At 52.9% G+C, this 14,144-nt stretch overlaps 1 protein-coding gene across 4 annotated transcripts in view; it reads left to right on the top strand.

The window, feature by feature from the left end:
* NUP188 (nucleoporin 188) overlaps positions 1–13,812 on the top strand; it is a 43,210-nt gene extending 29,398 nt beyond the window's left edge. For 2 of the 4 annotated variants that reach the window (XM_059891062.1, XM_005213192.5), the window contains exons 21-44: positions 198–318; positions 430–496; positions 1,155–1,283; positions 1,585–1,724; positions 2,809–2,915; positions 3,916–4,122; positions 4,253–4,422; positions 4,929–4,998; positions 5,389–5,456; positions 5,887–6,082; positions 7,750–7,827; positions 8,106–8,191; positions 8,376–8,521; positions 8,749–8,930; positions 9,865–10,065; positions 10,214–10,306; positions 10,688–10,846; positions 11,115–11,252; positions 11,884–11,958; positions 12,053–12,286; positions 12,393–12,524; positions 12,754–12,827; positions 12,959–13,088; positions 13,204–13,812. In XM_059891062.1, coding sequence (XP_059747045.1) covers positions 198–318; positions 430–496; positions 1,155–1,283; positions 1,585–1,724; positions 2,809–2,915; positions 3,916–4,122; positions 4,253–4,422; positions 4,929–4,998; positions 5,389–5,456; positions 5,887–6,082; positions 7,750–7,827; positions 8,106–8,191; positions 8,376–8,521; positions 8,749–8,930; positions 9,865–10,065; positions 10,214–10,306; positions 10,688–10,846; positions 11,115–11,252; positions 11,884–11,958; positions 12,053–12,286; positions 12,393–12,524; positions 12,754–12,827; positions 12,959–13,088; positions 13,204–13,380 — 3,180 coding nt within the window. In that variant the 3' untranslated portion in view covers positions 13,381–13,812. 4 annotated transcript variants of the gene reach the window in all.
* Positions 13,813–14,144: the final 332 nt, after the last annotated feature.

Here is a 14,144-nt window from a genome sequence, read left to right on the forward strand (position 1 = left end):
TATTCTGGGGAAACCTATGACTTGGATTCAGTTGAACTAGAGTATTCTGATGTTTGTTGTTGTTGTTTTTTTCCCCCCCACTGATAGCCAAGGTTTGCCCAGGTTTCTTTTGGATATGTGGTCTTGGAGTCAAATCTCTAGTGATAAAGTGACTTATTCTTAAGTGGCATATGCCCTCACGGCAAGATTTCTTGTAGGGGCAGCTTGGTAGTACCCAGAGCCAAGGGCTGGTGCCTTGTGTCATGTTTGTGCTGAAGGAGATGCTGCCAAGTTACCACAAGTGGCGATACAACTCCCATGGTGTGAGAGAACAGATTGGTAAGGAGAACATGGGCAGCGAAGATGGGAGGCTCCCTGGCCACCTTTCTTTCTTGGGATAAGGGTCATCACCCGAGGTTACATCACTCCTATGTCTTTTCTGGAGTCCAGGTTGCCTGATCCTGGAGCTGATTCATTCAATACTGAACCTGTGCCATGAGACAGACCTGCATAGCAGGTAGGAGGGGGGAGATTGCTAGCGCTTGGTACTTTGAGATGCTGCCACTCTGCAAGGGAAGACTCGGGCTTCTGCTCTGCACAGCTGGCTCGTTCTTCCAGAGAACTCAGCTTGGTTGGGCCCAGAGCTCAGTGCTCTTGGGGTTCAGATTTGCCTTCCACCAGCCTGTTTCTCCTTTATCCCTCTGAAGAGAGAAGAGCAAATGAAGTGGTAACAAGGTTGTCCCCAGTGAAATTATACACACACGTATTATGATCTTTACAAAAGGTGTATATGTCATAGAGAAATAGGGCAAGATGCCCTTCATAACCCTATTTCCCAGAGATGGCTGTTAACAAGTTAACATGTGTCTTCTAGGTTTTTTTCCCTCTGCCTGTACTTAATCTTCTGTAACTTTATTTCCATGCCACTACATGCAGATCTGTTTTGTTTTAATGGTTCCATGCATTCCACTCTATGGATTAAGCATTTTCATTAATTGACGGATATTTAGATGGTTTCTCAGGGTCTGTTTAAGGAAAGAAATCAGAGTGGCTTCCTCTGGCAAAGAGCTGATTTGTATCACTGATGTCCAGTTGGTTAGATTAGGACAATACCCTTTACTTCCAGTAATAAATTTGGTGGCTCCCTGGTAACTCAGAACGTGTCTGTCTTCCAGTCACACCCCCAGCCTGCAGTCTCTCTGCATCTGCAGCCTGGCCTACACGGAAGCAGGACAGACAGTAATCAATATCATGGGCATCGGTGTGGACACCATCGACATGGTCATGGCTGCTCAGCCCCGCAGGTAGGCCTTCCTCTCCACCTTCCCCATGTGTCTTTATCGTGCCCGCATGTTGTAAGAACTGGAGCGTAAGAAAGACAACCTGTTCTTCCTAGGATGTAGCCTCTGTATAACCTACTGGCTGCTGTATAGACTGGCACACAGCAAAGGGAGCTGAGTGCGCCTCCTCTCTCCTAGTTTGGACTGGGGCCTCTAGAGCTGTTGAACTCTGGGACTGTTGTTGGAATCTCATTCATGAGAGCACATGTGTTGCGAATGAAGTCATGTTGTCTGAATCAACTTTGGTTTCCATTTGGCACCCTAGCGATGGGGCAGAGGGCCAGGGCCAGGGCCAGCTGCTGATCAAGACAGTGAAGTTGGCGTTCTCTGTCACCAACAATGTCATTCGGCTGAAACCGCCTTCTAATGTGGTGTCCCCTCTGGAACAGGCTCTCACACAGCATGGTATGTATTTTTCTTCTAATTAGCAGCATTTCTGCCCGTAAGTACATACTGAAGGCTGTGTTTTAGAGGTCAACAGTATTTTTGAAATTCGGTAATGATCACCAGTTGGACTTAGAAATAAGACTGTGTCATACTTTACGTCTGCTTCCCAGTGGTGATAGAATAATAGTAAAGAATACACGTTCAGAGTATCTCGGTTAAAATTCTGGCTCCAGCCAGCTTTGACCTTGGGCACCTTATTTTAACAACTATGCCTCAGATTTCTCGTCTATAAAATGGGGATAGTCACAGTATCTACCTTGTAAGATCATAATGAACATTCAGTTGCTGCCTGTAAAACCTGGTACCTAGTTAGTGTTGACTGTTATTACTCTTTGGCTTTAAACTACTCATTTAATCTCTTTGGGACCCAGTTTCCTTATTTTCAAGTAGGCATTTGGACGTCATCTACGACCTTTTTCTAGCTGTATCATTTTGGGATTTTAATGATTTTTTGCATTTAGTGCCATGTTGTATATAATGTGATGTCTTTTTTCCTACCCTGTTTGTTAAAAGACTATTTTCTAAAAAGTGTATCTAATTCTGCTCTTAATGTATTGGACTGAGCTGCTGCTGCTAACTCACTTCAGTCGTGTCCAACTCTGTGCGACCCCATAGCGGGCAGCCCACCAGGCTCCCCCTTCCCTGGGATTCTCCAGGCAAGATCACTGGAGTGGGTTGCCATTTTCTTCTGCAGTGCATGAAAGTGAAAAGTGAAAGTGAAGTCGCTCAGTTGTGTCCGACTCTTAGCGACCCCATGGACTGCAGCCTACCAGGCTCCTCTGTCCATGGGATTTTCCAGGCAAGAGTACTGGAGTGGGGTGCCATTGCCTTCTCCAGTTGGACTGAGCTATTTACCCCCAATCCTGCCTGTCCCCTTGGCTACTGAAGAAAGAGAATGACAGGGCCACCTGCATCCGCTTGGGCCCTCCAAGTACTCGAGAGTAAATTCCTTCATGTATGTGAGCTTTCTGAACAGAAACCTCTCCTAAGAGCTTGAACTAGGCATACTTTGCTGTCTGAACTGTTTCCTGTACTTCTTCAGGTGCCCATGGGAACAACCTTATTGCTGTTCTTGCCAAATACATCTACCACAAACACGACCCAGCTCTGCCTCGTCTTGCTATCCAGCTGCTGAAACGTCTGGCCACGGTAGGATCCCACCTAACAAGTCCAAGCCCCAGAAAACTGACTTTGTGCTTGAGAATAGTGTTTCTTCTAAGAGATGTAACTGACTTGGACTTTTAAAGTGATGTACCTATAGACACATACTCACTCACACACACTTTTTTTTCCTGATTATGAAAGACATACATACTCATTTTAAAATATTTGTTTAAATGTTACAGATAAACTTTTACAGAAAATTAAGGTCTCCTCTAATATCTCCTCTTTCTAAGAATTCCTGTGAGCAGATTGGTACACATTGCTCCAGGTTTCTTTTTATCCATGCTTATGTATTAAAGAATGTTTAGTGTGAGCTTTTGTTCTTTTCCAAAGCAGAATTCCACGATACATACAGTTTTGTGACTAGCTTTCTTCACTTAACACCACATCCTGCAGCCTTGCTGTATGGGCACACTGGGATCTACCTCATTCTCTAATTCTTGTGTGACGTGCCATAGCATGGATGGGTCCTAACTTATTTATGCTATTTTCTGTCTTACTGTTAAATAGTGCTGTAGTGAACATTCCTATCCACAGAACTCTGTAAACTTTTGTTTACAATTCCTAAAAATTAGTTAGATATAAATGAACATTTAAATTTCTATTAGATATTTTGAAATTAGCCTCCAGAAAGGATGTAACAGTTTATACTACCTAAGTCTCATATCCTTGCCACAGTGACTTCACCAGTTTTTTAATCCTTGCTAATCTAATAGGCAAATCAATGTTATCTTTTTTAAAAAGCTTTACATTTATTTAACCGTAAGAGAGGTTATGCATCTTTTTATGTTGATTACTATTTTCTCTGGGAATCATGGGGCATCTTTTGCTGTAGTTTGGTGTGATGTCCCTTTTGGCCCAGACCTGTCCATCTGGGTATTTCCCTCTCTGGCCTTTTCCAAGAGTTCCTCAGCACCTTTCTGCAGGTGCCTGTTGCGGTTTTTCTGGAGGTGGAGCTCTACCTGTGTGTCCCGGTCTCCGCCAGGTGGCGCCCATGTCAGTGTACGCCTGCCTGGGCAGTGATGCGGCTGCCATCCGAGACGCCTTCCTGACCCGCCTGCAGAGCAAGATTGAGGATATGCGCATCAAAGTCATGATTCTGGAATTCCTCACGGTTGCTGTAGAGACGCAGCCAGGCCTCATTGAACTGTTTCTGAATCTGGAGGTGAAGGATGGCAGCGATGGCTCCAAGGTGAGCCTGCACCTGGGATGAAGCTGGGACGTGGCCCTCTGGGAGGTGGGTGCTGGACTCTCCAGGTCCGGCTGTGGGCCGAAGCTGTGGGCCAAAGCTGTGGGCCTGAGCTCTCACTGTCCCTCTGCAGGAATTCAGCCTCGGGGTGTGGAGCTGTCTCCACGCGGTGCTGGAGCTGATCGGTTCCCAGCAGCAGGACCGCTACTGGTGCCCCCCACTGCTGCACCGGGCAGCCATCGCCTTTTTGCACGCCCTGTGGCAGGACCGGCGGGACAGTGCCATGCTGGTCCTCAGAACCAAGTGAGTCTGACTCCAGAAATTCCTCAGTCTCTGGAGTGTGTGTCCTTGTCTATAAGATAAGGGGGCAGTCATTCTGGGAGGTTTGTTGTGAGAGGTCATGCTTAAAAGTGCTTCGTGCTTGGGTTATTGTGTGGGAGTTATTCTCTTTTTAAAGCTGCCCCAGCAGGTGTAATCTTTACTCTGATATGTTTACCTTAGAGTTCTACCTTTCAAATTCCCACCTTCTGCCAACCCCCAAAGCCATTGCTCATAAGAAACAGTAGTCAGATGAGGGTGACTTGCTCGAGCCATTGAACTGAATGGAACACGCTTTACTCTGGGTCCCTGTTTTGTCCATGGAACCGCTTTCTGTTTATGTATTATAGTCCGAACAGGTGACCTATGCAGCAGATGTTAGGGTTGGAACTGAGAAAATGTGGAGAGGTGACCACCAAGGGGAGGTGGAAAGAGGAGAAAAAGGACTGTATGAGAGAAAGTGTGATTTCTGCCATGTATTTTCTTTTCAGACCCAAGTTTTGGGAGAATCTAACGAGTCCGCTATTTGGTACGCTTTCTCCTCCCTCGGAAACATCTGAGGTGAGTGCTGAAGGGAGGGACAGTGGTGGAGAGGCCCTGGGAGTGAAGGCTGGGCTGAGACTGGGCTGTGGAAAATGTCTACCCCCACCTGACTAAATGACCAGCACGTTTTCTTCACCTGGAACTTCTTTCTCAGAGAAGCACTTGTCTCCTCTCCTTTGAAGTCTTGCTTTGGGAAGGAGGGTAGCATGCCCTGCTCTGTTGCTGGCTCTGTGGTCCCCACTCACTTCGAGACACTGGACCTGACGCTTCTGCTCTTGCAAGTTAGATGCCCACTCGCTAGGGAACGTGCTTTCTTGTTTGCTAGTGCCGGTCCCTGTTCTGGCCCACGTGGGAGGGAGGGGCCCCAGGGGAGAGGTTCTCACGACTCTCTGCTCTCCCCCTCCACAGCCCAGCATCCTGGAAACCTGTGCCCTAATCATGAAGATAATTTGCTTGGAGATATACTATGTAGTTAAGTGAGTCCTTTCCCCTTTTGAGACTTTAATCAGAGGTTTGTGGCGGGGGGACCCATGGAGTCTACTGCTGAGGGCATGGCCAAATGAGCCCAGACAGAGGAGAGAGCTGGTTTGGAGCCATTTCTGGAGGGCCACGGATCCGTGTCCTTGGTCAGTCCATCGATGGCATTTGTGATTGTCAGAAAGAGTGATTGTGAAGCAAACTCCTTGTGCTCGGGATTTTATGGAGAAGGAACCCTGGAAAAGGCCTCAGCCTAACCCATTATGTTGAGCAAGAAGTGTGAGCCCCACACAATGGAGCTGATCTGGAGCCGTCTGCCTTTAAGCCCATGTGAGGTTGCTTTCTCTGCCTCAGCAAGGGTCAGTGCCCGTCACACTCCCGTCGGCATTTCTGCTAACCGTAGGTTTTATTTTTCTCCTGACACCCTAGGGGCTCATTAGACCAATCATTAAAAGATACACTCAAGAAATTTTCCAGCGAGAAGCGCTTTGCCTACTGGTCGGGGTATGTCAAGTCCTTGGCAGTTCACATGGCCGACACAGAGGGCAGCAGCTGCACCTCCCTGGTAGAGTATCAAATGCTGGTCTCTGCCTGGAGGATGTTTCTCATCATTGCCACCAGTCACGTAAGAACCTCCTGGGGCGAGTTTTGGTTTTGGTATCCTAGCAACAATATGCTGGGATGCTTAGCAGATACAGCCCCTTGGGCTAAAGAATGGTCAGGGTTTTTCTCTGAGAGCTAAAATGTAACAGGTTCTGTGCCAAATGTGGGGTGCTTGGATGCTTTTTGGCCAGCAAGGGGCCCTTAAGGAAAGTGCAGAGAAGGCATTATTTAAATCCCTTCAGATGTTCATAAAAGTTTCCCTTAGCTACCTTTGTGGATCTAGCTAGGTCTTGGAGACCCCTTCTGTCATCCACTTCTTGTGCACATGGATGATTGCCTCTCAACTGTGTGCCCTGGGGACGCTGGGTATATACTGGGTATATATATTTGTTGACTGGTCAGCAGGTAGCTATAATGGCTGCAGCAGTACCCTCTAGAGAACAGTGGTTTTCGTTGGCTCTAGAAACTGCATTCCCTGGTGTTCTTACAAAAAGATCAGAGGCCATTGTCTCTGCCGTGTGTCTACAGAGCATTGGTTTTTAGCGAGTTGATGTTTGAGAAGAATTTGCATTTTTCCTTGGCTTTTCTTTTGTGTGTGCTTTGACAACATCTTGCTGTATAGTAAGGACTTGATATTGACGTGTTTTGCTCTGGGGAATCCAAATTAGTATCTTGACTTTATAACTTCAGCTAAACAGTACCTTTTGTTCCAGGCACACTCTTACATCTTCCATGACTTGTTCCCTAGTGCCTGACTGGCCACAGCCTTGGAGGTGGGCTGTGGCACGGTGGTTTGGGACCCCTGATACTATAGACACACCAAAAGGGTCAGTCGTCTCTGGGGAACTTTATGTGTCACCTTTCAGGTCCGAATGGGGCAGCAGTTCTTGAATTGCAGTTCTGAAAATCCCACCAACATCTTTTCCCCCAGGAAACCTATTTTGGTTTTGTCTAGGATATTGATCATCTTTTCATCCATTTAATAGATATTAGTGGAATGCTTACTGTATGCTAGGCACTGGGATACAGCAGTGAATAAGGTAGATACAGTCTTTGATCTCACATGGGGTGGCCCATGAGAAGGTACATTGTAAACAAATTTACAAAGGAATATAGTTCGGGATTGTGATATTTCACAGTGAAGGAAATAACTCAGATGCTATGGTAGGGAATGCTGAAGGAGGGTAGAAGTAGTCAGGAGGCCCTCTAAGGAAGTACTGTTCACACTGAGGCCCAAGTGTGCAAGGAGACTTCTAGATGATGCTCTGGGCAGGCAGAGTCAACAGGTGCAGAGGCCCAGAAATGGGAAGAGCTCAGCCTTTTCACAGAGGAGGAAGGGGGCCAATAGGGTTGGAGTCAAATGAGCGCAGTGGGGATGATACCAAAATCAGGTGGACCAGATCCTCGGGGGTGCCCAGGCCTTGTGGAGCATTTGGTGTTTCCAGAAGGGTTGCCCTGGGAAGCCTCAAAAGGTCTGAGCAGAGGAAGGACGTTGTTGGGGAGGATGTGAATGAACCTAGCCCTCTGGTTCTGACCATGGCTAAAGAGGACCCGGAAATATCAGGGTCCTTGAGTCTCATTTTAACCAAGGAAGCAGTGACCAGTTGCCTGACAGAGGACCCCATCTTTCTTGGCTTCTGAAGTCTGGGAAATTTTCCTAACTGACCTTTCCTTCCTGTCCCTTTGCAGGCGGAGATAACGCACCTGACAGACTCTGCAGTGCGTCGCCAGCTCTTTCTTGACGTGCTCGAGGGGACCAAGGCGTTGGTAAGTGTGTCTGGGAGAGTTCCTGTTCCTCCCAGGGAGATGGCTTCTGCAGTCAAATAGCAGCTCCTAAGCCTGTAGCTGTGCGAGTGGTCAGATCGCTCAGGCGGCCCAAGGCTGTGGTGCCAGGCGGAGGTCCGCTACAGCCCCTGGCCTCTTCCCCATGCTCACTCTCGTGAGTGCACTGCTGGGAGAGAGAGGGTCGGGGCCGCAGGGGCCGCAGGGGCCTGTGTGCGGTGCTCCCAGTCTCTCGGGGCGCTGACTGTGCCATCTCCCCTCAGCTCCTCGTCCCTACCTCCGTGAACTGCCTCCGCCTGGGCTCCATGACGTGCACCCTGCTGCTTATTCTCCTCCGGCAGTGGAAGAGGTAAGTCAGGCCAGGAGAGGCAGCCTCTCCCACCGTCCTCACTGGCTCCACCTCGGGTTTCGGGACAGGAGCAGACCTCTGATAAGAGGCGTGCTGCCCCACGGGCATCCTGAGGGGAGCGGGCCGTGTGTGGCCTTTCTGTGAGGTGTGTTCCACCCCCCTCTCCACTCTGCACTGTGTCTAGAGAGTTAGGGTCTGTGGATGACATCCTTGGGCCCCTGACGGAGATCCTGGAGGGAGTGCTGCAGGCAGACCAGCAGCTTATGGAGAAGACCAAGGCCAAGGTGTTCTCGGCGTTCATCACGGTGCTGCAGATGAAGGAGATGAGCGGTAAGGGGCAGGGAGGGGTGAGGGGCAAGCCTTCCTCCACATCAGAGCTGGGATTGTTCTCTGAAGCTCGAGTTTTCAGTCCTGGGCTCTTGTCTTCAGGAAAGCTCTTTGTCTCCTCCCCTCCCACTGGCTGACGCACTTCCTCTTAGCACCCTGCGCTCGCAGCCACCTGCCTGGAACAGACGTGTTGGGTAGCCTGACAGAGTCCCCTCCTGTGTCCTTTGCAGTGAATGACATCCCCCAGTACTCCCAGCTGGTGCTGAACGTCTGTGAGACCCTTCAGGAAGAGGTGATCGCACTTTTCGACCACACCCGCCACAGCCTGGCGGCGGGCAGTGCCACCGAGGACAAGGACAGCATGGAGACCGACGACTGCTCCCGGCTCCGGCACAGGGACCAGCGGGATGGGGTGAGGGGGCGCCTGGGAATCAGTGTGTACTCCACTCGCATCCCCAGTTGTGAACTGCTGCCTCCTCTGGGCCAGGCCCAGGGGTGGCGAGTGAACAAGACAGTCACAGCCTGACAGGGAAAGTTAAGAAACCAGATCGCGCAACATGTGTCAAATTCCGTTGTGGCAAGTGTCGCAGGGGTGGAACACAGGGAGAGGGTGCCCCATGGGGTTCTCACCTCATCCAGGGATTCGGAGAGAAAGCACCCTTTCAGCAGTGCCTGGGCGTTGGTAGAGCCGGCAGGCCACGGGGGCAGGGGGATTTGGGCAGCAAGAACCGCGTGTGCTGAGCTGTGGGTGAGAATCATGTGGTGTGAGCCAGGGTCAAGTGAGGCCTGGAGAGCAGGAGGCTGGATGACCGGCAGCCTTGCCAGGGTCTTTATTCTGGGTGCTAAGTGAAACAGAAAACCACGGAAGGATTTTAAGTAAGGGAGAAAAACGATGAGATTTGTATGTTAGAAAGCCTGTTGGATGTATTAATTGTACAGAAGAGTGTTTATCAAGCTGTGGATCAGGACCTATTCATGAATCTTGGCTCATTTGGTTATAACCAGCATTTTCTAAATGAAGTAGAATAAAATATAGAAGAAAATAGCTTACTTTGCAGGGGATAAAGGTAGGTACTCTTTAAATTAAACATGTAAGTATGCATATACTGCAGCGCAGTATGGATTACTCTGGGGGGCTCATGACCATTAAGTGTGAAAAGCCACTGGGCTGAAGAACAGAGTAGAGAGGATCTGGAGAGAAGGAGGGACCATTAGGGAGGTGAGAGCGATTGTGCAGTTAGAGGGGAGCTCGCTTTGGCCCCACATGGCGTGGGCGACCTGTTCCTCTCCGCCTCCCCCGGCACCACCTCCTTCCCTCTCACCATCTCTGCCCCTGGGCCCAGCAGGTCTGTGTCCTGGGCCTGCACCTGGCCAAGGAGCTGTGTGAGGTGGATGAGGACGGGGACTCGTGGCTACAGGTGACCCGCCGGCTCCCCATCCTGCCGACCCTCTTCACCACCTTGGAGGTGAGCCTTCGCATGAAGCAGAACCTGCACTTCACCGAGGCGGCGCTGCACCTGCTCCTCACACTGGCCCGCACCCAGCAGGTAGGCGCAGGCAGAGGAGTGGCTGGGCTTGTGCCAGTGGGTGCTGACGCGGCCCAGGGTTCTCCCAGCCCGAGAGCCCCCACCCCGCCCCGGGGCGGGCGGCTGCAGTGACAGCGTCCATCTCATCCTGCATCTCTCTCCCTTGCAGGGGGCCACGGCTGTGGCCGGAGCCGGCATCACCCAGAGCATTTGTTTGCCTCTCCTGAGTGTGTACCAGCTCAGCACCAACGGGACAGTGCAGGTGAGTTCCAGGGGCCTGCCCTGCCTCCCCAGGCCCCTTGGTGCTGTCACTGGGCCTGGAAGTTGCTTTCTTGAGGGGCCTGGTTAAGGCACCAAGAATACAGAAGCTTCCCCACCCTTGCACTGACCGCTAGCAAGAGAAGCTCACGCAGTTAGTTAGTGCCCAGCCTGAACCTGGAGCCTTGGCTTCTTGTATCTCTGGTGCTCTTTCCGCGTAACGCCTGACCTCGGACCCTCTCTGACCTTGCTGGCGCCCCTTCCAGGAGCTTTTCTCCTCAAAAGAGCCAGGCTTCCTAGCTGCTGGGTTGCAGGGAGGCCTCAAGGTCCCTGTCAGCTGGTTCCTGGGCCCTTGTCGTGATCCTGTCTGCTGTTTGTGTCTTAGACACCCGGCACCTCTCGGAAGTCCCTGGACGCCCCTTCTTGGCCTGGCGTCTACCGTCTCTCCATGTCCTTGATGGAGCGGCTCCTCAAAACCCTGCGCTACAACTTCCTGACCGAGGCCCTGGACTTCGTGGGGGTTCACCAGGAGCGGACCTTACAGGTGAGGGGCTGCCAGCATCTTTGGGGTCAGGACTTGGGGTTCAAGGGCGTCTGGGCTCCTCAGAACTGAGTGTGGGTGCTCCCACTTCTGAGGTGCCATGAGGACTGCTGGCTGACAGGCCCCGCAGAGGAAGGGGAATGGTCTGGGATCAGACAGGAGCCTCTTCACCTAGCCACCTGTCATGCCGTCGCCTCAGCGTTTGAGGGCCCAGGACTCCCCTTCCTGCAGCAGGGCTGAGTCACCCCACCCTTTCCTGTGTCCCTCCCAGTGCCTCAACGCCGTGAGGACGGTGCAGAGTCTGGCGTGCCTGGAGGAGGCCGACCATACCGTGGGCTTCCTCCTACAGCTCTCCAGCTTCAGGAAGGAGTGGCACTTCCACCTGCCTCAGCTCATGCGGGATGTCCAGGTGCGGCCCGAGACCAGCTTTTTGGAGGGTCTGGGGAAAGGTTCAGGGAGAACGGGGCAGGGCGTGAAGGGCAGGCCTGTTCCTGGAACGTGGCCGTTTCTTTGGTAGCACAGGTTTGGGTTCACCTTGCTTCCTCCACAGCGAAGGGTTGCTTCCATAGCATAGGGCAGCCTTACAGGGTGAGAACCTGGGCTCTGGCGTAGACCCTGGCTCACATCCCTTAGTGCAGGACATTTATGAAATGGGGCCAGCTGGAGGAGCAGGCGGGGAGGAGCACAGGCTCCAGAGTCAGGCTGTGCTTGTGTGACCTTGGCCAGGTCACTTCCCTTCTCTCCTTCATCTCACCGTTTTCTTTTTCTATAAGACGGGAAAACTGTCCCCTTCTAACCTATTTACTTAGGACTTTATACCGTGCCTGGTTTCTAGCTGGGTCTCGGAAACCATCCAGGCATCTGTTGACCCAAGAGTCTGGTTGAGCGTGCTTGGTGGCTGTGAGGTTTGGGGCTGGAGGTCACAGGGAGTTGTGGGGGACACGGGAGAAGTGCGTGGTTTCCAGTAGCACCCCGCTGGGTGCGTCTGGTCAGCTGCCTGGGGCCACCCTGTGGATCCCTCACCCTCTCCTGTGCCACAGGTGAACCTCGGCTACCTGTGCCAGGCCTGCACCTCCCTCCTGCACAGCCGCAAGATGCTGCAGCACTACTTGCAGGTAAGCCGGCCTCCGCGCGGCCCGCCCCGGGCGGCCTCGCCCCAGCTCCTCCGCACTCCAGCGCTCTGTTGTCTCTCCCCCCTGCCCCCGCCAGAACAAAAATGGGGAGGGCATCCCCTCAGCTGTTGCCCCCCGAGCTCAGCGGCCATCCGCAGCTGCCCTGGCTGCCCCCTCCTGCTCCTCCTCCAAGCAGCCCGCTCCTGACACGGAGGCCTCAGAGCAGCGGGCCTTGCGCACCGTCCAGTATGGCCTCTTGAGGATCCTCAGCAGGACCCTGGCCGCCCTGCGCCGCTTCACCCCCGATGTCTGCCAGGTCTTGCTGGATCAGGTACCCCACCCCGTGCCCCCAGCCTCCACCGAGCCACCGGCGCTCCTCTCTGCGCCCAGAGGTGCCCGGGGGTCTTGCCCTCCACCAGTCTCATCTTGCTTTGCAGTCCCTGGACCTTGCTGAGTACAGCTTCCTGTTTGCCCTGAGCTTCACCACTCCCACTTTTGACTCCGAAGGGGCCCCCTCCTTCGGGACCCTTCTGGCCACTGTGAATGTGGCCCTGAACATGCTTGGAGAGGTAAGTTGGGTATTGTCTGACCCCTCACCCCAGGCCTTCCTCCCAGCTTTCCACCGTCTAACCACCACCTTGGGCCTGTGTACCACCTGAGCTGACCTGTAAGAACTAGTGAGTTACCGCGTAGCTGATAAAATCGCCTAGCGTAGGTCCTGTGAAATGGGGAGGTCTCAGTGGGTTGGAGTTGTTACTACTACCTCATTTTTTTTAACCCCCATTTCTCTTTCTCCAGCTGGACAAGAAAAAGGAGCCTCTCACCCAGGCTGTGGGGCTCAGCACACAAGCAGAAGGGACCAGAACTCTGAAGTGAGAAAGCCCTCCTTCTGGACCTTGGTTGGGGGCTAGGGTGGTCTTGGGCTGGCTCTCCTGGATCCGCCGCTTCATGCATACAGCCCACATGGCCTCTGCAGCAGTGCCCACATCCGCCTCCCCTCCAGGTCGCTCCTGATGTTCACCATGGAGAACTGCTTCTACCTGCTCATCTCCCAGGCGATGCGTTACCTTCGGGACCCGGCTGTGCACCCCCGGGACAAGCAGCGGATGAAGCAGGAGCTCAGCTCAGAGTTGGTAGGAGGGGTGGAGGGCCCTGCCTGCTGGGGCGACCCAGGGGTCCCAGCCCCCAAGGGCCTGGGGCCGCCCTGAGAGGGCGGCCACAGGGCCTCATCAGGTGCTTCTCTTGCAGAGCACTCTCCTCTCCAGCCTCTCCCGCTACTTCCGCCGGGGAGCCCCCAGCTCCCCTGCTGCTGGCGTCCTTCCCTCGCCTCAGGGCAAGTCCACCTCTCTCTCCAAGGTCAGCCCCGAGAGTCAGGAGCCTCTGATCCAGCTGGTGCAGGCCTTTGTCCGACACGTGCAAAGATAGGGCACCTGCCTGCTGCCGCCTACACTCTGCACCAGCCTGCACGGCAGGCCTGGGGAGTGAGGGGTACTGCTGGCAGACAGCCTGTCTGGGCCCGAGAGCAGCTCGTCACCCTCCCCAGAGTCGCCGTGACTCCAGCCACTGCCCCAGCGTTATTTTTGTAATAGATCAAGAGGTCAACAGCAGGGGTGGGGAGCCGTAGTCTGCTGCACTCGGGCTCACGTTCAAAATGCCCCTAAAGAGGTGTATTCCTTTCCTCAAGCATTCCCCACAGCACTTGACCCTGTCGGGGGAGAGGCGGGGAGCCAGTGTCACGTGCAGCCAGGAGGCTGTGTGCACGGGTTTGAGAAATCTGTTTTTCCACACTCTGTTCTTGCAGTTTTTGGTAATACTGTGGTCTATTTATACAAATATTAAAATACTGTTTATACACAACTGTGTGGGTATACCTTCCGAGCCCAGGGACTAACCAGCTCTCAGAGCATTGCTCTGCCCTGCTTGTCCAGGGGCCCAGAGTGGACTGGGGGGTACTGGGTGGACACTCAGGTCTTCCTTCTACCCAGGTCTTGGCCCCCACCCCCCACCTCCATTTACCAGCTGGCTGAGTTGATCACTGGGTGAGAGCCTTTCCTGAAGCCCTGCTCCTTCTGTCTGTAGCTCTGTGCCTCCCCTCCCTTCAGAGGGCCCTGGGTAGGGTGGCCTCTGGCCTCCTTGGGACCTAATCACAGAGTTCTGGGCCCAGCTGCAAGCCTCAATCTATAACCTGG

Source organism: Bos taurus, chromosome 11 (assembly GCF_002263795.3).
Source record: "Bos taurus isolate L1 Dominette 01449 registration number 42190680 breed Hereford chromosome 11, ARS-UCD2.0, whole genome shotgun sequence".
NCBI classification, from domain to species: Eukaryota; Metazoa; Chordata; class Mammalia; order Artiodactyla; family Bovidae; genus Bos; species Bos taurus.